Source organism: Gossypium arboreum, chromosome 8, assembly GCF_025698485.1.
Source record: "Gossypium arboreum isolate Shixiya-1 chromosome 8, ASM2569848v2, whole genome shotgun sequence".
Lineage (NCBI taxonomy): Eukaryota > Viridiplantae > Streptophyta > Magnoliopsida > Malvales > Malvaceae > Gossypium > Gossypium arboreum.
In genome coordinates, this window is record NC_069077.1 from 56049530 (window position 1) to 56073954 (window position 24425).

The 24425-nt window shown below is 33.6% G+C and overlaps 2 protein-coding genes across 2 annotated transcripts; both read right to left on the bottom strand.

Annotated features, from left to right (window-relative positions):
- Nucleotides 1-15279: 15279 nt before the first annotated feature.
- Nucleotides 15280-16005, bottom strand: LOC108452497 (uncharacterized). Its single transcript, XM_017750291.2, has 2 exons — nucleotides 15792-16005; nucleotides 15280-15704 (listed from the first exon to the last, which is right to left on the bottom strand). Exons 1-2 carry the CDS (start codon nucleotides 15867-15869, stop codon nucleotides 15435-15437), a joined length of 348 nt encoding a protein of 115 aa, XP_017605780.1. The 5' UTR covers nucleotides 15870-16005; the 3' UTR covers nucleotides 15280-15434.
- A 1141-nt stretch (nucleotides 16006-17146) lies between these two features.
- LOC108450003 (uncharacterized) lies at nucleotides 17147-21359 on the bottom strand. The gene is made up of 9 exons (XM_017747415.2): nucleotides 20975-21359; nucleotides 20629-20872; nucleotides 20400-20549; nucleotides 19734-19791; nucleotides 19551-19643; nucleotides 19336-19434; nucleotides 18987-19078; nucleotides 17860-17919; nucleotides 17147-17757 (listed from the first exon to the last, which is right to left on the bottom strand). The coding sequence occupies exons 1-9, from the start codon at nucleotides 21220-21222 to the stop codon at nucleotides 17491-17493; spliced, it is 1311 nt and encodes a 436-aa protein (XP_017602904.2). The 5' UTR covers nucleotides 21223-21359; the 3' UTR covers nucleotides 17147-17490.
- Nucleotides 21360-24425: the final 3066 nt, after the last annotated feature.

Genomic DNA, 24425 nt, shown 5'->3' on the forward strand with positions numbered 1-24425 from the left:
AGCCCTTGAGTATATGCCCCAAAGCTGTGTGATAGATTTTGGGCTAAATTGGGAAAGATATCTCTCCTTGGCAGAGTTTGCGTATAATTACAACCATCACGCTAGTCCAAGAATGTCACCTTTCTAAGCTCTGTATGGAAGAATGTATAGATCACCCACTTGTTGGATGGAACTCAGTGAAAGAAAATTTTTTGGTCCTGATTTAGTACAAGAAACATAGGGAAAAAATCCTATCATTCAATATAATCTAAAAGTAGTTCAAGACAGCTAGAAAGCTTATGCTGACCTAAAAAGGAATGAAATCTCTTTTAAAGTGGGTGATAAAGTATTTCTGAAGGTTTCTCCTTGGAAGAAGATCATAAGGTTCGAACATAACGATAAATTAAGTCTTTGTTTCATATGACCATATAAGATTCTGGATTATGTTGGTCCAGTGGCGTACAGATTGGCGTTGCCGCTAAAGTTATCAAAGATACATAATGCATTTCATGTATCCATGTTAAGAAGACATTGATCAAATCCAAATCATTTGGTATAAGTTGAAGCACTGGAAGTGAAGCCAAACTTTTCCTATGAAGAGAAACCTATTCGCATTTTAGCAAGGGAAGTTAAAGAGTTGAGAAACAAAAAAAAAATTCCTTTAATTAAGGTACTATGGAGAAATCATAATACATAAGAAGTCACTTAGGAAAAAGTTTTCGATGAAATAACAATATCCTTAGTTATTCACTGGTAAGAATTTTGAGGGCAAAATTTTCTAAGTAGGGGAGAATTGTAACAACCCTCTCAGTGGATAATATATCAACTCATTGTTTAGCGTATAGTTGTTTATGCTAAGAGTAGAAAACGAATAAGTTGGTAGAGTATTTCTTTTTAGTTGTGAGTTTCGCATATTCTATAGGATTCACCATTTGGCGAACTCCAAGTTTTGGTGAACTTTAGGGTTTGGCTGACTCTTCTGTTAAGGTATTCGCCAACCCTAAATATTTAGGGGAACTCGTTAGTTTACAGCTCAATAAGTTAGCTTTTACGGTTAGTATATGTTATGATGACGTGGTAAGTGAAGATAGAGTTTAGTTAGAATTGAACTTGAATACTATTAATGATTTGATACTTAATTAATTCTTTTCAAATTTCTAGAACAACCGTGGGATCCTCTAACTTCCTATTAATTTTTTTCCTGTGCGTCTTTCTATAAGGATATCAGAATAGCTAGTTTGTATGTTTTTCTTCTGCTTCTTCTTCTTCCTTACATTTGTCCTGAAGCTTTAGAAATTCTAAGTTTGCATCTGTAGCAAGGAGTTTCCAGTACTTAGCTAACTTCATTGTGAACATTAGACTACTGGTAATTTCTAGTAAACCCTTAGGTCATTTTCAAAGAAATTTACATGTTTACAATAATGCATGCATAGCGTTTAGAATTGTTCTTGAGGGAGGAAACCTCTTGATTCTGGGTTGCATGCTATTGATTGGGTTGCATGTTACCAATTCATGCATGCATGTCAAATTTAGATATTTTGATAATCTGATAAATGTGTTTGTATCTCTTTTATCTCAAGAAGCTAACAAAGGTCCAAGCAACAACGGTAAAGGACTTGCTGAGTAGGTTATTGTGTTAGAATTTTTGGTGAGTTCCTTCTTACTCCATGTGGTGTAAATTCTATTATTGTATCAATTATGTAAGGTAAGTGTTCCTTCTCAGCAAGGTAAGTGGGTGTTAGTTTTGAGGTGTTCAACCAATATTATCAGTGTGGGTATGGTCTGTTATGTTTCAATGTGTAACACCCTCCTTAATACACAAGCCAGTACCGCCAATATGTGATATGTGATATGTGATATGTGAGACGTGATAATGAAGAAGAGGAATATGTTTATGAAGCCTTTGGTACGATAGCTATATTACACACTGAACTGGTAGATTACAAGAAAACATACGTGACTAAACATATATGATAGAAGAGTTAAAGGGGTGTGTACATATGATTACGATTGGGCGATATGATTCTGATTCTGAATTCTGGGTACAAGGCTGGCATAAGGATTGGTTGTGTATAAGTTATGTTTAAGTTGGTGGAGTTTAAACGCCCATGTGTTTGGTTAAGTTGGCGTATTTAGTCTATTTGTGTTCTATGAACACCATTAGACGTATCATGATTATGGTGTTTGAAACTCTCTGAAATGTTGGGTATACTTCTAATATTAAAGCTAGTTTATAAGTAGTATCACTATATAATAGTTGTGTTCTTTTTTTTATGGAACTCACTAAGTTCATTTGAACTTATTCTATTATCCTTTCCTTCTCAAGCGTGCTGATTAAAGGATGTGATTCCATTGAAGGGACTACGCCAGAGAACTGTTGATTGTGAGCTATCTATTTAATTCTTTATCATGCATGACCATTGTGGGGGTGGCGTGTAGACATATTTTGTAACCGAATTGTATAACAAACTATCATTTTTGTCAAGATATGGTTTTATGAGAAACTTTGTAAACCTTTGATGTATGTAATTTAATATATATTGTTCTATAAGATTGTCTCATTGGTATATATGTCAAATGATTTAGAATGTCATTTTAACCGTCAAGGATGCACTTGAAACTATTGTGTGGATTTAAATCATCTAACTTTTTATTTAATCTGTTAACTTATATTTAAGGCTTCTGCCAAATGTTTTATCTAGAAATATTTTATTTGTTGTAACATTGATTTGATTGTTCCGTATTGTTATATTGAAGGTTATGCCAAGAATTCGATACTTTTTTAAAAAAAATTGTTAATAAAATCATATGATTTAAGTTGTGGCACTCTCTATTCAAATTTGATGATCGAGATGGGAAGGGAATATCATACGGCAAGGGAGGCAAAGAAGAAGGGAAAAAGGTAAGGAGTGAAACAAAGGGAAGTAAAATAAAGGAAAGAAGGGGGAACATGTGGAGTGGAAAAAGGACTAAGAAGGGAAAGTAGAGCAAAATATAGGAGTAAAGAATCTCCCTTGCAATGGGAATCAAACTTGGGTCACAAGGGAAACTTAGCTTACTCTTAACCACTTGGCTAGAACTCACACTTGTTCAAGAATTAACAATAACTAAATTTAGATGGCGTATGACATGGACTTTTAACCAAGCGCTTTATAATTTAATCAAACCCAATACATATTTTTCTATTTCAAAAAATAAATATTATATATTAAATTAATTAAAATAAATTAATTTTTCAATTAAATAATTTTTCAACCCAATTCTAGTTCTGCTAAAGTTATTATAATTTTACTTGTAAAAGAATCTATGAGAAAATATATTTAATTTCTATATTCAACAAATTCTTAATGACCAATTAATTTAATTCCATTTTCGAACTTCAATTATTTAATTAAATAATAATTTGAAATACTTAAATTAATTCTCGTGTCGTTTCCATACTTAGTGAGGAACCATATTCATTTCCTAATGTAACTCATTTATCTAACATTATCATTTTCATCCATTTTTATTCATTCTATTCTTCATACAATTCATTTATGGTTTTAGTGAGCTAGTGGAGGGGTCGATTGGACATATGTAATTACGGATAAATTATTTATAATTAAGCTCTAACTTTTCACCTATTAATTAAAAACTAATTTAGACACGAAGTCATTTCACTATAATATCGTGACTAAGTTCTCCCTAATTATATAACATTACAAAAGCTACTCGATCATTTTTCGCCCAATGATATTTTCATAGCGTGTTACCCTCATAGGATATCCTTAATCTCTTTGAGATAAATTCATTCTCCCAATATGATCCTATTTTGTCTCATGGTAACCGATACATCTTCCTTCATGAAAAGTCAATTACATTCAAATGATAATTAAGTCATTTATCACAAAGACAAACGACCCGTGGCCATATTTACTTTCCATCTATCATGCAATACCATTGAAAGGATATTATTTACCCATTTCTTGGGCTATGAATTTCACTATTGTGAATTACACTACATACTATAGAAGTCGTACACCCAACACACCAGCTTTTAGTTCCTTATTTATTTTAACTTAAGCTTTTACATACATCAAAGTATATAAGTCGCGCATACATAGCCCATCATCCACTTAGAATTAAGGTATGTCACATTATGAATGCCATAAGTGAATAAATCCATAAAAGGATTCAAGAACTATTCTACTTAGGTCCTGTCTAGTGTATTGTCAGTCTAGTTAATCACATCTATGTCTCTATCTTCTAAAAGTCATCTGCTCAATGCTCAAGACAAAGTGTAACACCCCTTACCTGTATTCGACGCCGGAACAGGGTTTGAGGCATTACCAGATTTAAATATAAGCAAACATACAAAATCGAGACATAAATTTCCATTCAAATTTAAAACTTTTCATTTACATCCACATCGTTCCTAAAACGAGACCTACGAGGCCCAAAACATACTTTGGGAGTGGTTCGGGACTAAACTGAGAACTTTAGAAAATTTTACAACATTTAGAATATTTTTCATGTTTTAAGGGCCACACGCCCGTGTGGGCAAGCGGTGTGGTCACACACGCTCATATCCTTAACTCGTGTAACTCTCTGTTTGTCATCCAAGAACAAATTGAAGTCACACGGCCAAGGCATACACCCGTGTGTTTAAGCCTTGTGGTCGATTTAATTTTCATAATTTTTCATAAAATAGGTGCAGACTTCACACGCCCAGGGCACACGCCTGTGCTTGAGGCCGTGTCGTCTAGCCGTGTGCTCAATTCTGAGCATTCTATTTTGCAACAATTAAGGTGCAGGGGACACACGGCCGAAACACACGCCTATGGGGCAAGCCGTGTGTCACACACGGCCTAGACACACGCCCGTGTATCTACCCGTGTGGACAAAAATAATGCTATTTTCCAAGCCATATTATCACCCTTCCATACACAAACCTACACAACAAATCATAGCACCATTCCAAGTATATACATTCAACCAAATTAGCCACAACCAAGGCATCAATACCTCATTCACATGCTATCATTGATCATACACAAACATCATATATTTCTCAAGTCAAATCATGCAATTTCCCACATCCATGAAAGACTTCATCATATGCATATATAATTAAATCAATATTAGCCAATTTCAATGGCCATTTACAAAGTGAATTATCAACCAGCATAAGCCAACACATTTGGCCAAATCAATTATGACACATAACAAAATGACCAAGTCCCTATACATGCCATAACTCAAAATATTGAAATCATTGGTACCTAAAATATTAAGTTGATAGTGTGACTGGATCTCCGACAATCTCCGATCCTCAAGTTGACTTGGTGACACTATAAGACAAGGGAAAAGAAAAGGGAGTAAGCTCTAAAGCTTAGTAAGGTCCCATGCAAATAATAAGCATTATAAACTCACATTTAAAATACAATTAACTTAAAGTAAATTAATATAAGTGACATTTTAAATCTCATAATCAAACTTACTCATTCACAACCTTACAGAGGAATTCATCACATATTGAACTCATTAAGCATGAGTTTTATGTACATACCTGTACCAATTTACAACATACCATAGTCTTTCACAGCTTTGACATTCTCGTTGCATTTCCTGTTGAACTACTTGGAATACTAAAGGATACTCGGGAATCTCCAACACATAGTACCATACCAATGCCATATCCCAGATATGGTCTTACATGGGATCTCGTATCGACACCAATAGCCCAGCTATGGTCTTACACGAATCCTCATATCGGTGTCATATCCCAGATATGGTCTTACACGAAATCTCAATAACCCTAATGTCATGACATTTGTATCCTATCATTCCTAAGGTTCAACCGAGATTTCACGCTTGTCAAAACTTAGTCGAATATGTCCATGAGCCAATCACAATTCATACAATAATAAAGCATTAAAGCATAATTAAAACAATACATTATTTACATAAGAACTTACCTCAGTACAAAAATAGTAGGAAATGGACCTAATCGTCAAATACTTTGTTTTTCCCCCAATCTAGGTCCGAACCTCATTTCTCTTTATCTATAATATAAAATTTAATTCATTTATTAATCACATTACTCAATTCAGTCCAGAACTTATATTATGGCAAAATTACATTTTACCCCTAAACTTTAACATATTTACATTTTGGTCCATAGGCTTGTAAAATGAAATCTATTCAATTTCATCAAGACCCAAGCCTAGCCGAACCTCTTTCATGCTTATAACAGCCCACATTTTCCATTTAATCACACTTTTATACACATTTTGAAATCTTTTTATAAATTGGTCCTTTTGACATTTTCATCAAAAATCACATAGCAAAAGTTGTCTATCTAACATTAAACTTGCATAATCTACCATTAGACATCAAAATACACAAATATCTAACATGGTTCAAACCCTATACCTCAATCATCTCTCAAATTAATGGTAGAAATAGATAGATCGAGTGATAACGACTTAAAAAAAGTAAGGAGCATTAAAAACAGGGCATGAACGGACTTACAATTGAGCTTGAAAAGTGGAAAAACCCTAGCTATGTCTTCCTTCTAATTTTAGACACAAGCATGAAGAAAATGGGCTAAATTTTGGCTTGATTTTTGGTTTTTAATTCATTTATTTACCAAATGACTAAAATACCATTTTTCCAAAACACTAAAATTCTCTTACCTCATGTCTATTTTTGTCCAACTTAAAATAAAATGGTCTAATTACCACCTAAGGACCTTCAATTTAAAATTTCATAGCAATTAGACACCTCTAGCATGTAGAACTCAACTTTTGCACTTTTTACAATTTAGTCCTTTTTTGCTAAATTGAGTGCCCAAACGTCAAAATTTTCGAATGAAATTTTCAAAAAATCACTTCGTAAAATTGTAGACCATGAAAATGTAATAAAAAAAAATTATACATCGAATTCGTGGTCCCGAAACCACTATTTCGACTAGGCCCAAAATCAGGCTGTTACACAAAGCATCTCCCTAATTGGACTTGATAGATGAAATATTAGTCTTGAAATCCTTTTTTTTTTTAATTTTTGATTTTAGACTAAGGACATGTTTAGGTTCATCTACTAGTACAAGTTGTCTTTTCGTATTATAATCCAACCACTTAATACCGTTTAATATTATTTAAACATTAAATAACTAGTGAGCCAATATTTGATTTTCTTGCAAAAACCATTGAGAACAATATAAAAAAGGGTATTAATGTAATTTATAGATCATTTTAGTAAACCAATCTGTTCATAAAAAAATATAATTGTACATAGATGAAAATACCACACAACACTAGATCCAACATCTACTAGCTAGGAGTTTTGAGAAACGCATAGAGAGCTTGAGAATGCAAAATATGACTCATCTACTTCACTAGGACAAGTGAGAGGCTATTGGATTTTGTATTCGTTTGTATACCTGTATTTTTTTTTCGAACAAATTGGTTTAATAAAATTATTCATGAATTACATTAATACCCTCTGGATATTTTCCTCAATAGTTTTTGTACGCAAAGCAAAATGGAAGAAAATATTAGCTTACTAGTTATCTAATGTTTAACTAATACTGAGCAGTATTACATGGTCGAATCATAATACAAAAAGATAACTTGTATTAGTAGATGAACCTAAACATAACCTTAGCCTAATCGAAAATGAGAAAACAAATTGAAAGGCTAATATTCTGTCTATCAAGTCCAACTAGGGAGATTCATTGTCTTGAGCATTGGAGCGGCTAACTCCTAGAAGTTAGAAACATAGATGTGACTGACTAGAATGACAGTACATCAAATAGGACTCAAGTAGAATAGATTTTGAATCCGTTTATAGATTTATTCACTTATGGCATTTAAAATGTAGCATACGTTAATTCTGAGTAGATGATGGACTATGCATGCATGACTTGTATACTTTGATGTAAGTAAAAGCCTGAGTTCAAATATATAAGGAACCAAAAGCTAGTGTGTTGGGTATACGAATTTTTTCGTATGTAATACCATTCACAATAGTGGAATTCATAGCCAAATAAATGAGTAAATGATATCCTCTCATTCGCATTACATGATAGATGAAAAGTAAACATAGTCACGGGTTGTTTGTCTTTGTGATGAATGACTTAATTATTATTCGATAGTAATTGACTTTTCATGAAGAAAGAAATGGTTACCATGAGATAAAATAGGATCATACTAGGAGCGGATTTATCTCAAAGAGATTATGGATATCCTATGAAGGTAACATACTTACGATAAGGTTATTGAGCGAACATTGATTGAGTAGATTTTGTAATGGTATGTAATTGGGGAGAGCTTAGACATGATATTATAGTTGAATGACTTCATTGTAACAGCCCGATTTTGGGGGCTAATCAGAATAGTGGTCTTGAAACCACAAATTCAAAGTCAGAGAAATTATTTTATTATTAAAATAGAGTCATAGCATGTTTATAATAGTGCATGAAAAATTTGGTGAGCTAATTTTAGCGTTTGTGAGCCAAATTATGAAAAAAGACTAAATCGTATAAAGTGCAAAAGTCTTAAATTGATAACTAAGGGTGCCAAATTGCCATGTATCATAAATTGGGGAGTTTTTTAAGTGAAATTGGGCCATTAAATAGGTGATGGCCGGCCATGGTAGATGGAAATGTTGAAAAGTCAACATTAGGTAAAATTTAATGACATAAGGTGTATTATAATAATACCTAAGCCTAGCTATCATCTTTTTCTTTCATTCTCTCTCCATTCCACCAATTTTTTCAGCTATTGTTAAGGTTTTTGAACTTCAAAATTTTCAGCAACTTCTTCCTCTCACAAGTAAGTGATTTTAATGAGTTTTCTTGAAGATTTTTGCATTTTTGAGACCCTTGAAGCATGAGCTTTCAAATGAGGGGCCTATGTTGCAAAATGATTAAGAGTTTAGAGTTTGACCATGAGAGTATTTAGGGTGTTTTCTAAAACTTTATGAAAGAAAATTAGTCTTGGGTATCTTATAAACAACTTTTGTGAAAGGTGTTAGCATGAAAACACCTAATAGGACTAATGTGCATAAGTTGTAAAATAGATAATAAATGTGTGAAATGGTTAGAATTTGGAGTTTCTATAAGATTCAAATAGGTTCGTCTAGTCTTGAGAAATAAAGAAATTTGATAAAAATCGATTTTCGAGCTGAGGGGTAAAATGGTCATTTTGCAAAAGTCTAGGGGCAAAATGGTCATTTAGCCCAATTGTGAATTGTTGAGTGCTTAGGTTGATAAAGTGACTTAATAAGTGCATTTTCTTATTATAGATCAAGAAATACCATGTTCGAACCTAGACCGAGGGAAAGCCAAGCAAACCGACTAAATCGGCTAGTTGCCACATTTTGTAATCCGAGGTAAGTTGTATGTAAATAATACAACTACATGGTTAATTATATGTTCTTGAATTATTACAGCATAAATTGCTTGATTGTGAAATTGAGAATTGTATAATGATAAATGAGTTAGTAGAATTTTTGTTGGAACCTTAGGAAGTAAATCGGATATTCATGCCATGACATTTGGGTCATTCGTGTGTGAGTTAGTGTAAGACATGTCTGGGACATGCATCGGCCACATTATGAGAGCCATTGTAAGACCGTTCTAGGACATGGCATCGGCATTGAGACGAGGGCTTGTGTAAGACATGTTTAGGACATGCATCGGCCTCGAGACGTAAGCCAATGTCAGACATGTCTGGGACATGCATCGGCTACGAGATGATAGTCAGTGTAAGGCTATGTCTAGGACATGGTATCGACTTGAGATATGAGCCAATGTAAGACCGTGTTTAGGACATGGCATCGGCACCTTACCGTTTGCTTGAGGCTTATGTAATATCCAGTAGTATTCCGAATAGATCAATCGTGGAAGTTATGTTCTTAAGCTAATGAGGAAAGTATAACAGTGTTGTGAGTGGTACAGGTACCTAATTGGTACGTATGAGATATGAGCTTAATATATATAATATGTGACTTGTATGGATGGTAATGAGTAAGTTATGCTTATGCCTGCCTTAGTGTTATGAGCATGTTGATTCTTGATAAATTGTTGTTGTATATTTACTTATATGCAACTTACTAAGCTGTTATGCTTACTCCTTTCCCTTTTCATTTCCTTACAGTGCCACCTAACTAGTTCAAGGATCACCGGAAGTCAGAGATATTGATCACACTATAGACCGAAGCATTCGGTATAGTTGGATTTATATTTTTTAATATGGCGTGTATAGGACTTAGACTTTATTATTTTGTGTCATTAAGGTTTGGCCATATGTATTGGCTTGGGTTGGAAACCCTTCAATTTGTATTAAGCCTTGAATGATGGCTAACATTTATTTTGAATTTATAAAAGATGCATTATCATGGTTGAATGAATGTCCATTGTAGTTGATTTGGTTATAAGAATTATGCTTGTTTTGGTATTGGTTGGTATTTGTATAGAACTATATATGTAAGGTTGGCAATGGGGCTTGGTAAATAGCCTTATATTGTCCACACGGGTAGGCACACGGGCTTGTGTCTAAGCCGTGTGTGACACACGGTCTACCCCATGGGCATGTGGTCCAGTCGTGTGTTCCCTACACATAAAAATTTCAAGTCAGTATGCATGGTAGTAGATACACGGGCAGAGACTGTAACACCCCTCACCCGTATCCAATGCCGGGATAGGTGTCGAGGTGTTACTGGGATTTCACGTTCATAAACATATTAAATCAAGTCACTAAGTTGTGCTCTAATTTAAAACTTTTCAAATATGTATATCTTTTCCCTTAAATAGGCCTTCGAGACCTAAAACATGTCTAGAGGCGGCGCGGTACAAAACCGAGAACGTTTGATAAACTTTGCGCACCTTGGAAAATTCTTTTAACTTGAAGTGTCACACGCCCATGTGACTTGGGACACGCCCGTGCAATCACCCCGTGTCCAAGACTTGAGCATTCTGTTAAATTCACACAACCAAGACACACGCCCGTGTGTCTAGCCCGTGTTCATTTAACAGACTTACCATTTTAGATGCAGGGGACACACGACCATGCCACACGCCCACGGGTGTGGCCCGTGTGTCACACACGGCCTAGGTACACGCCCGTGTACCCAACCGTGTAGACCCTATTAGGCTATTTTCCAAGCATATGGTCACCACCTTTTAACACTTATACTTAATAAATATTAAAAACAAAGTAAAACATAATTATGCTCTCATAAATGATCTTTGCAAAAACTCATTGCATGGAAACCTCATATAATTGGTTTCGTACATGCTAGGTTATTTCCCATTTATATTTATGTGTTGTAATACCACTTTAATACATTCAAGATTGGCTCGTTCTTCTGACTCATTACCATTTGGAATCCAACCATCGCACATGATTACAAACTTGCATGGAAATTTTGTAGGTCATAGCCTACTTCAAAACAAGCCGATCTCTATGGCCATAAACAAAAAGATAGATTTATCTTTACAAGCCTTCATTTGGCAAATCAAATGACACATATAAAAAAATACTCAAAAGACCTATACATGCAATTCAACAATTTAGAAATGTCTTTATACCAAAGCTGGTCTATTTGATAGTATGCTAACTCTCCAACAGTCCTCCAATCTTTACGAGTCCTCGAGCTCTGTGAGAGACAGGGAAAAGAGAGGGGTAAGCATTTTCATGCTTAGTAAGCTCGAATAATCGAAAAGTAAACTTAGCAAGTAATTAGCATGCAATCAAATTGGGCAATAAATTCAATGAGCATAGGATGGCTTCCCTATCACTTACACTCAATCAATGAGTTTGTCACATAACAATGCATTATAAAAGTTATCTTAGATGAACTCATCATTCAACATCTCATTTGTATATATATATCATATTAATCTCGGTGAGTTTCTAGGAAATTTCGATGGAATACCCATTTACTGTCAATTCGTACAATGATCGTTTCAGATATGCACTCCCGCGAACCTCACATCTTATGGCGGGATTACCAGTCCAGGCTAAATCCCCCATTTTATAAACTCATAAGGTGATGTCAGGATTACCAGTCCAAGCTAAATCCCTTATAACGAAAAACACCTTTATTGAGCTCGGATCTGAATTACCAGTCCAGGTTAAATTCAGATCCTAATCGGATTACCCGTCTGGGCTAAATCCATAATGCACACATATTCTTATGGAGGCTTGACCATTCAAAGGAACACTCGTCCTGGCTAGATCCTTTTATAAATGAGATCAATAGATTACCTGTCCGGGCTAAATCCTTACTGCAACACATGCAGGACCTCATTACACATGTCAATCATGGTTTATCCATCAAATTCCCTTTTTAACCTTAACCGAGACATTTATCACAATTTATACTTAAACATGCATTTCATAGAATTTCATGTTATTAATAAATGCAATCATCATGCATTCATAAATCATATAATTAGGCACATTGAGTGTTTACTTTAAGTTATCCGAACTTACCTAGTATTCATTTCGGTGTCGTGTTTCGGTTATTCCGAATCTTTTCGTTTTCCTCGATCGACCTCTAGAATTTGTTCCTCGAGGTATATAACAATAAAAATATATCATTAACACTCCACATTATACATTTCAATTCTAAATTCCACCCCCGTTCCAAATGACCGTTTTGCCCCTAACATTTCACATTTTTATGATTTAGTCTCTAGGCTCGTACAATGAAACGCATGCAATTTCTACCTTACTCAAGCCTAGCCAAACACTTTTCCCTCTTATGGTAGCCCACATTTTCCATTATTTTCACATTTCTACCACACATTTTACAACTTTTGCAAAAAGGTCCCTTTAGGGGTTTTTCATGAAAATCACCTAGGAAAAGTTGTTTAACACATTTCAAACTTTCACATTCCTCCATAAAACATCAAAATACAAGTAAATCATGCATGGGTAAATTTTTAAGCATGAACCCTAGCATGAAATATGGGTAAAAATAGAGAGAACAAGCTACCAGGATTTCAAAATTACAAAGAACATTAAAAACGAGGCTTGGGAGCACTTACTATTGAGCTTGGAAAGCTTGAAACCCTAGCTATAGAAACCCTAGAAATTTTGGCAGCATGGAGAAGAAGAATGGCTGATTTTTGGTTCATTTTTCCCATTTTATTTCACTTAAATGCCAAATGACCAAAATGCCCTTAATCCCTTTCTTTGAAATTTCATCCATACAAGCCCATTTTTGTTCAAAAATTTAGAAATTGGGAAAATTCTCTCCAAGACATTCTATTTTATAATCTAAAACAATTTCATGCAAATTGCTTCTAGAATCCAAGTTTTGCAATTTATTCAATTTAGTCCCTAATTTTCCAATTGGGCACTTACTCAAAGAATTACTTCATGAAACTTTAACACATGCATATTCTCATATTCTAAGCCTCGTAATAATCATAAAATAAATATTTTGATGTCAGATTTATGGTCTCGAAACCACTATTCTGACTAAGCCCTATTTTGGGATGATACAGAGACAGTACCGTGTGTCTCAGCCGTGTGAAGGGCACAGTCTAGCACACGGGCGTGTGACTTGGTCGTGTGGCCCTTAGGAATGACGTAATTAACATAATGTCCAGGTTTTCACACACGGGCTAAGACACAGGTGTGTCATGGCCGTGTGAAGGACAATGGCTAGAGATACAAGCGTGTGCCAGGCCATGTGAAAACCCCTGTAGGTGTGCATTTATAATTAATTTCACACGGGTGGAGAACATGGGCGTGTCCCTGTCTTGCTTAGGCCGTGTGAGACACACGGGCCATCAGCACGACCATGTTGGAATGCTCACAGGGGCGTGTTGCCCCTCCCACATAGGCGTGTGCCCCTATGTCAAGTGACATTTCTCTATAGCTGGAAAAAAGACCCGGATTGGTCCCGAATGATTTTCGATGTGTATTTTGGGCCTCGTAAGGCCATATTAAGAATATATTGATAAGTTTAAGAAAGTTTTAAATTTTCCAAGCCATGAAGACTTGGAATTGGTTGTAAGTATGAGTTCAAGTTAGGTAACGCCTCGTATTCCGCCCCGGCGTAGGATACAGGTATAGGGCATTACATTCATGACTAAATGAGTTTATAATTAATACACAAAAAGTTGGAACTTAATTATAAATTATTTGATTCCTAATTATATATGCCCAACTGATCCCTCCATTAGCTCATTGAAATCATAAATGAATTACATTTAGAATAAAATGAACAGAAATTGATAGAACTGATAAAGTTAGAGAAATGAGTTACATTCGAAAATGAATGTGGTTTCTCACTAAGTATGAAAATTACCTGAGAATTAATTTAAGTTTTTCAAATTATTATTTAATTAAATTATTAAAGTTCAAAATTAAATTAAATTAATTGGTCATTGGGAATTCGTTGAAAATGGAAATTAAATGTATTTTCTCATAGATTCTTTTGCAATAAAGTTGTCAAGAGTTTAACAAAAAAAAATATTTATTTTGGGAAATAGAAAAACATGTATTGGGTTTGATTAAATTATAAAGTGTTGAGTTAAAAGTCCTGAAAGTATGTATAATTGGACTAATACAGGAGAGGCCCAAAACCCCTCATAATGTGTATGAGGGCTGGCAACCTTAGTATAATTAACTACGGTTAGTCACCCTCTCTCCTAGTAGAACTAGGGGACTTGTTTTTGTATCGAATAAGTATTATTTGTATTCTACCAGTTCAACCAAGATTCTTCAATCTCTCCCTATAAATGGATGTCACTGCTAAGGCTATAAAAAAGATATACACAACTTTGAGATATTATTATTCGCTAAAAATATTACATAATTTATTTTCTAAGTATAGATTATATTTTTGAAAATAATAATTTTACCGATTTCTAGAGGAGGAGATATTTACTTTTCTACTAAAAGTAAGAAAATTATTATTTTTTTATATTTAATTCATGATTGTTCTATAAAATTATAAATTAAATTTCTAAATTACAAAATATAACTTGTAAAACACCATTAAATTTTATATAAAAAAATGAAGAAGTTTAATTCCACGAATACTTTTTTCTTTTCTTGTTATATACAAATTTTTATGATGTGAATATATTAAAAATTTGTAATAATATATATATAAGGATAAAATATATAATTTAAATATTTCATAATTTAAAAATATATTTATTAAACTATAAAATTATAAATATATTAAACATATTTTAAAATTTAAATTCAATACTTAATTTTCAATTCACTTTTCAACAAATTTTATATTTTAAATTCGATGATCAAAACGTAGGTTTTTATAAGAAAATTGTTCTAATAGGGATATAATAATTTATTAATTACCACAAATAAATATAAAGCTGATCTGATGAAAGTGATAAATATTACTATAACATAAAATTCAAGCCTTTCTAATTATGGAAACGTGATCAAACCCACTAGGCTTGAATTGTTGATCCATGATCAAAGCAAGGCAAGAGGGGCCTCACTTTTAACTTCTTCCTTGCTTGGGGCATCATTTGATTTATGCTCAGGCTCTTCAGCCTCCTGTTTTGGGGTAGCCTCCACCTTATCTTCAGCATTCTTGTCGTCGGCTTTAGCGTCATCCTCCGCTGGTTTCACGCTCTTACCAGCGTCTGTTTCTGCAGAAACAGCCATTTGAGCCTTCTTTTCCGGTTCAGAACCATCTACCGCAGGTTTCTCAATCTGACTCTCACCTCCGTTAGTGCTGCTCTGCATTTAGTAAGAGATATCGATGACAAATAGTTTATAATGAAAAAACATCATACAACTTGGAGGTACTTAGTGTAATTTATCTACCTGAGCAGTGGTGTCAGAGCTTATAGGAGCGTCGGCAGGGCCGTCGAACTCCTTAGGTTTGCTCGCACAGCCTCCCATGGTAGGTTTGGAGTTTGGGGATTAAAGGGTGCGCGAGTTTCTGGAGGTCGTGGGATTGTAGTTGGTTGAGGATGCTTTTAGATGCGGAGGTGGAATCGAAGGTGAGGCAAGGAAGGAATGGAAGCCAATCCATTAATATAGTAAAACGAGCTTCGAATATTTAGGAAATATTGTAGCCCCGTCTATTTTTGACTTTGTCAGTTGGTGTATAGACGGTGCCGCTTACTTTTCTCGTCCGCATTTCATGCCTGAGACATCACAACTTTGTGCTCAAAATGCTATTCGATTCAACTGAAAAACCTTAGAATTTCACAAGAGCACCCGGAGGAAAGTTGTGGCAATTATATACCTATGCCTCAGGAATTGAGACATTTTACATAATTGACATTCACTAAATTCTCGTATTCTCATATGATTTAAAATGAAATAAAATCAATAACTTTCTCTATTTTGATCACCATCTCATAGATGGTCAATGAAAAGATGACATGGCCACTTTTGAAAATGGTATAATAACTTCAAAATTTATATATAGTGTCAATTTGATTTTAAATCTAAAATATTTAACTTTTAATATTTATATAACATGTCAATTTGGTCTTGAAATTAAAAAATTAACCATTTTATTTATATATTATGTAATTTGATAACATTTCATAAGATTCACACTTTAATCATCTAACAGTTCAAATTTTAAAAATAATTAATTCAATTACTTTAAAAAAATACACACTAAATTCAAGTCTAACAGTTTAAAAAAATTAATTTGCTTTACAACCAACTCAAACTAACAAAAATGAATTAACCAGTCTTTAAAAGATACCTAGTTCTTCACCATTTGAAGTACAAGGAAAGAAATATATGTAGTTTTTGCCATTTGAAGTACAAGGAAAGAAATATATGTAGGAATTATCTAATTTAATTATAAACATATTTTTTATAATATTTTTGTTTTGATTTCTATTTAACACATTTTATATTAAATTATATTTTCATGTAAAAATAAGATGAAATTCGATAATCGTAAACAATGAGGATTAAATTTAAAAGGACTAAATTAATATAATAAGTAAACTTTGATTACTAAATTTATTATTATATCAAATTTAAAACTGTCGCACTAAATGGTTGATAAAATATTTTGAATGGTTAAAATATATGTATGAATGATAACCAAGACAAGGGATTAGACAACGTCCCTAGATCTTGCATGTGAAGCTTTGCACTTGAAACCGTTATAGTAACATTAGGAAAAACAAAAATAAGAGTGCAAAAAATAAAGAAAAAAGAAGTTTTACTTTATTTAGAGTATAGGTAGAGTGTAGGATGAAGTTTTTTCACTTGGGCAACACAAGTGTTCCTTTCCTGAAAACTTTTTAACCTTTGGTTGGATTCTTGAGACAATCAAAGATAACTATATCCGTCCTACATGACATAGTAGTTCTAAACACTTGGCAAATGAATGAGCATCCTTTCATCAAATTCTAAAAACTCCCTTAAATCCTTGCCTTCCTTTTGGTAATTTTCAGAACCTTTTAACTACTACCAAAGATGTGCCCGTACAAGAACCCCAGAAACAAAATCTGGTTTTCAGTCAATGGGAATTTGGGTAAAATCACTTCTATTCTTTCTTCTTGGAGCTCTGAAGTGAAAATCCTACTTCACCAACATGATTTGTGTCCCTTGCTTCCACAGCTCTGGGGTTAGGGATTTCGCCTTCAGTCTCTCCAGGAGGAGCATGCTTTGTGCTTCTGGATAGCTCAAGAGAATTGCTTACATGAGAATCACCAGTAGAAGAATTGCTCACCAGGCTTTTGTACATGGTGAGAGCTTGGGCAATCATGTTGGCAGGGTTTGCAGCTGAACTAGGAAGTAACATTGTTGTACCCTAACAAATGAACAAAAAGGCCAAGTTCAAGCAGGATGAAAGAATGAATAAACTTTGACAATATTACCACTTGCAATAGCAAGTCTGAGATCTCCCTTTTACCTCCTTGGCAATATTGCTGAAGGCTTGAATGTACTGCTCTGCAATCCTCAAACTTGCAGCCTGTGAGAGAGACCATAATGTTGAGTCCCATTTTTAATTAGGGTGGGAATTAAAGGGTACCTCTCATCCACAAATAACTTCAGCTTAACAAATTATGATTCATATAGCACTAACAAATCAGAAACGCTATATATGAGCAAAAAATTCTCCTTCAAATAACAAATCCTTAGAGCAGCACTGCAGGTTCATTTAAGGGTTCTCTCTCTCCCTGTGAGAGTAATCATTCTCCCCAAGTGCATACAGGGAATACATTGAATATCTCCTAAGATCTAGCTATCGTTGTACAAACAATTGAACCAAGCTTTAAGGACTGGAAATGACAAAGTAAGAATAGGCAACATCGCTTTGTTTAGGTTAAATTCTACTATTAGTCCTATACTTTGCAAAAGTTGTGGATTTAATCCTTATACTGTTCGAATTGGCAAATTTTAGTTCCTGTACTTTTCAAATTTTGAAGTTTTAGTTTTGGCCTAAACAGTAGCAGTTAAGTTCATCTTAGTTAAATTCAATTACTAGTCCTCTACTATCCATACAGTTGTAATTTAGTCCATATCCTCCAATTGGTTCATTCTGAGCCCCTATAGTTTTTGAATTTTTAAATTATAATCTTGATGCAAATGACAGTTTCATTGGAATTTTAGTGAGTAATGTGAAAATAATAAACTGACATGGCATTACACATGATAATATGTTTGGCGCATCAGATTCTGGAAATAGCACAACTTAATTTAATGAATTTAATAGTTATTGTTTGGTGAGGATTGAAATTTTCAAATTTGAGAAGTGCAAGGACTAAAAGTGACCAAATTACAGTATAAGAATTAAATCCACAACTTTCATAAAATACAGGTACTAATAACAGAATTTAACCCTTTTTGGCATTTATAAGTATCCCAATGGGGTCAATATGTCTACAAACTTCTATATCATGGAATTTCATCATACCATAGAAGTAGTCAGGTAAATCTTGTTAAATTCCTCCTCTAATAGTTTGAGGTTAGGTGGCATAAATGGGTATAAATTTAGCACTTATTAAGTAGACATCCAATGACAAGATGGAAGCTCACCTCCACTCCCCCATTTTCCTTCAATGACTGAGACACCAAGGCAATTCCTTTAGCTGTAGCTTGTGCTCTAGCAAGGATTGCTTCCGCCTCACCTGATAAATGAGTTTGTCAAAAAGGAATATTTGAAGACATTAAGGGAAGATGCAACAAAGCCAGTAAACAGGAGTGCAGGAACAATAACAAACTCAGATGGTTTCCCAATCAGTTTGGGTTGTCCATGAGGAGAAATCATGATAATTCAAATACATAAATAATCAAAATTCATCACCCACATCCACTAATATTACAATCCATGAAAAGCCCCATAAATTTTTGACTTAATGATGTTTACAGGCTGATGATCACTAACCTTGTGCTCGGTTAACCTGATCCATTCTTGCAGCTTCAGATGCTAAGATCACAGCACTTTTCCTACCATCAGCAATATTTATATTGGACTGTCGTTCTCCTGTTAGAATTAACATACATGCATAAATCATACTGTCTAAGTACTATAAAATAAGATGGTATTGTTCCAGTAGGGAATAGACACTACCTTAGCTTAAAAAGGAAAAGAAATATTACCTTCAGATTCAAGAACTTGAGCTCTCTTTTTACGCTCTGCTTCTGCTTGCATCTCCATAGCTGCCCTTACTCCACGGGGTGGAGATATATCCCCTGCGATGACAGAGAAGCGAATTATATACAAAGGATGTATTGGTAACAAAAAGAATACCAAAATCCAAAACATTGCTAAACCATACTCACTTATCTCATAACGGAGACATTGCAGGCCCCAGTCTTTTGCGGCCACATTGATGGCCTCCTGTAACACTCATATAATTTCAAAAGAATCATCTTGTTTACCTTAAGAGGGGTAGAAAAGTGCATGGCTCATTTGAGATTTTTATGATGCAATATTAGTACAAGATTAATATTGGCTCTTTCGAACTTTTTTGGGCACCACCAGAATCACTTGTTGGTTGAAAATTATTAGATAATTAATAAACTAGCTTAAAGAAATACAACACATCAAGAGTACACTTGTCAATAACAAGCACAACAAGCTTTGACACAGAGGTTAATCATATAAACTCATTGACCTTAACCCATTGTTTGGGGCCATCAGAGGAATAGTATATACATATATCACAAAAAGAGTAAACATCACTCGGATTTCCAAATAAAAGCAAACAATTTGAAAATAGACTAGTTATTCACAATGCCTACTTCCAAACTGTTGCACAAAATCAGTCATATTTATAGTTCATCTAAAGAGATTAAAGATATGTGGAGAGCCTCAACCAATTTCTACTTATCACATAATTGATCTGGAATCAGAAATATGCCATAAACTCAAATTTTTGAATGATGGGTTTATTCATGTGATGAAAAAAAAAATACATACGGGAGAATCAAACAAAGAAAACGAACCACAATCTTTTCGTTGAGAGTGTCCCTCTCTTCGAAGGTCTTGTCGAGAGTAATTTTACCAAGCTCGCTACGCATGGTAGTTTGAGCAAGCTGAATGACAGCATAGATTGGGTTCTCCACGCCATAGGAGGCAAGTTTGGGGTCCACAATCTGCAAGGTTCCAACACAAATTTTAGAGCAAAGATTTCAAATTTGAGCAATGGGAAAAGAAGAGAGTGAAGTGAAAGACCTTGACATAAAGAACGCCATCAATGAGAATGCTGACATTGTCTTTGGTAATAGCGGATTGGTCCGGGATAGGAATGGCTTCTTCCTTGAGGGAGTGAACGTAGGCAATTCGATCCACCAATGGGATTAGGAAATGTATCCCAGACGGCAGCGTTTTCAAGTATTTTCCGAATCTTTCTATCACGTAGGCTTTCTTCTCTGGTACGATGCGGATGCCCCAGTTTACAGGAGGAGAAGTCTCGTACCTACAAATTGAAACCCCCAAAAAAAGGTTAGAAATGAGATTTGAAATCATTACTTGGGGTTGTAGAATAAAGTAAAAAATAAATGTAAAAATATCAAACTACCTGAAGCTAGGGTCGCGGCCGGTACGAAGATGGCGAACGTTGGTGGCGAAAGGAGGAGCTGAAGAAGAATGCTGGCGGATAACGGCAGTTGAGAAGGAGGATTCCTGGAGATATCTAAGAGTTGTTACGGCGTTTTTCAGGGAACCCACTCTCAACATCTTACTCATTTCGGTTTGAATTGGAAAATCATAATCTTTTTCTTTTTCCTCCGCGGCTCTGAGAGTCTTCGTCCATTCTCCGACAAACATTCAATGGGTCGGGCTTTGCTCATTTTTATTTAAGCCCAAACTACAACGCAGCTTTCCCTTCCTCTTTTTCTTTACTAGTTTTATTATATTTTGTTGAGATAAGAATGGTTGTTCTGTTGTTTTCTTCTTACTAATTTCCTGTAAGAAACATCCATGTTCACTAATAGACATCCTAACGTAATTTCCCCCATATTTTGCAAACTTCAAATTTACTAAAATGAAAAACAAATAATTAAATAAAATTGAACCCTTAAATTCAGTTGCTATGATGCTTTTATACATCCCCATCATTTTGCACTTTTATAATTTATTGAGGATAAATGCAAGATTGATGGATTCGGATGGATAGATCAGGAATTAATTACTACACCGGTTTAGAAAATGAGAATGAATTAATGAATAAGATATATTTCTGTACTTTTTAAATAATTTATTTAAGCAAATCGGACTAATTAATAGAATAAAAATTAGTGGTTTAACCGGTCCAACCACTAATCAGTTATAAAGATATTCAATAAATATTAAATATATATATATATATAAAATTTAGTTTAATGTACAAATTTATACATAATTTTATTTTATTCAATTTTATACATGAAACATTAATAGTTGTCGTTAAAGTCTTTTATTTACACCCACATTTAGGATTCAAATTTTGTTGATGTAATTTCCTTCTCTGAATTTTTTACTTGACATTGTACTAAAAAACATAATTATCAATATAGTATTATTTTAAATTTATATATTGCATAAACAAATAATTATATTTATTTAATTTGATATATATATTTTTTAAATGTCTATAATTGAATCAAAATAAAAATTTATGAATACATTTAAACTACAATCAAAGTCTCAAGTAATATTTTAGATTGGATTGGGACAAATTTAAAAAACTATGGGTGGCTGCCATGGGCTAAGGTTCCTGAGCTACCCTTTTTGGTTTAATAGTAGGCACATATAGAAAAACAAAAACTTATTTGTCTTCCAAGATTTATCATGGAGTCTAACGGAGACCATTAAGGTATCAGTATGTTGGGTAAGACAGTACAATATCATCCATGCGTAGGATTCTTCTAAAGATTCATATGTAGAGTCTTAGCAATTATTAGGAGTAGTATTAGGTTAAATCGGTAGGTTTAAGTATTAGTATGTTTATTTAGTATAGCTAGGTCTTTTTTCACCAAAAAAAACTTTTTAAAATTCTAAAGATAACTTGTTTGGGCAAACACAATAAAGAAATTTAAACTTTTTAAGAAATTTCAAAAAAAGTTTTGAGCAACTTAAATTCTCTATTTAAATTCTAACTAAAGAGCAGTTTTTCAAAATCACTTTCAAGTCCCACGGTAAAATAAAAATCAATAATTTCATTTTTAAATTTTTATTTAATTTCAATATATAATTTATAAATGGTTTTATAGGTATAGGTCTACCAATAAGTTGTAAACATTTAATTAATGATTTTGCCAAACCATTTTGAGTATGGTTATATGAAATGGGATGTTCAACATAGATTTAAGCTAACACGCAATAATCTTAAAAAAAATTTAGAAGCAAACTCCCCTTGCATTCTTTAAATGTATTGACTTGATAGGATGGTAAAAAAGACTTGACTTTAGTTTTATAATTTGAACAAAAAAGTTAGCAAAAATAAAATTACGAGATGAAAGTAAACAGACATGTGACCATTGTGTAGAAGTATCAATCAAAACCATAAAATATCGAAATAGTCCACATGGTAGATGAATAGGGCCACAAATATCTCATTGTGTTCTTCATAGAAAAGTGAGAGATTCTAAAGATAACTGAGAAGGCTTAACAATCAATTTATCTTAAGCATAAGAAGTACAAAAGCAATCATTACGCAAAAGAATTTTCTTATCTTTTAATAGGTGTCCACATGTATTTTCAATAATACGTTGTATCGTGGTTAAACCTGGATGAGTAAGTCAATCATGCCAAATCATAAAATTTTTAGTATCTGAGTACTTTGACTGCATAAAATTTGATTCAACCATTCTTATATTTATGAAAAATATAACCCAAATGAGAAATTTGAAAGTTTCTCTAATACGAACTTCTGGTTCGAAACTGTAAAGATAATATAAAGATATCCTGCATCTTCCTCATTTTTTGTTTTAACGTGACATCCATTTTAACATATATTTTTGAAACCTACTCAAGCTCACACCTAAACTCGAGCAAGGAATGGTGCATTTACAAATCAATCTCTTCACTTTAGTTCTAAATTGTATGTTAAAGTTCTATTCATCTTTTAGGTCTTTAAATGGTTATTTAAGGCTTATAGTACCATTTTTAAGTTTTCTCTAAAATTTGGTTGCAATTGGAGGTCGTTTGGGGTTTGTTTAAGCCAAATTGAGAAGAGTCAAGGTAAACATATAACGACCCGAATTTCATTAGACCAAAAAATGCAATTTCGAAACCCCATTTGTAACACCCCTAACCCATATCTGTCGCAGGAACAGGGTTACAGAGTATTACCGAAGTTTAAAGAATAATTACAGATAATTCATTTTAAATACTGTTCATTTCTGAAACTAGTCATATTGTCCCATGAATGGATGTAACAGCCCAATTTTGGGTCTAGTGGGAATAGTGGTTTCAGGACCACAAATTTGACATAGAAAAAATTATTTTCATTATATTTTTATGTTATACAATTTTATGGAATGATTTCGTAAAAATTTCGTTCAAAAATTTTGACGTTTGGGCACTCAATTTAGTCAAAAGGACTAAATTGTAAAAACTGCAAAAGTGGAGTTCTATAGGTTAAAGGTGTCCAATTGGTATGAAATTTTAAATTGAAGGTATTTAGATGGAATTAAGCCATTTTTTAAGTTGGTGGACAAAAATGGACATGGTTAGGTATGTTTCTAAAGTTTTTCATTAAGGGTATTTTGGTAATTTGGTAATTAAAATGAATTAAAAACCAAATTAAAAGTGAATTTTTGCTCATATTCTACCCCATGGCTGAAAATTCCATAGAGAAGACATAGCTAGGGTTTTGGAAACTTCTAAGCTCGATTGTAAATCCGTTCTAGCCCTATTTTTAATGATTTTTACGTTTTTGAAATCCTTGTAAGAAGATCTATCCATTTCTACCACTAATTTGAAGTGATGTCAAAGTTTAAAATTTTACCCATGTGGAACATGTATGTATTTTGATATTTGATGGTAGA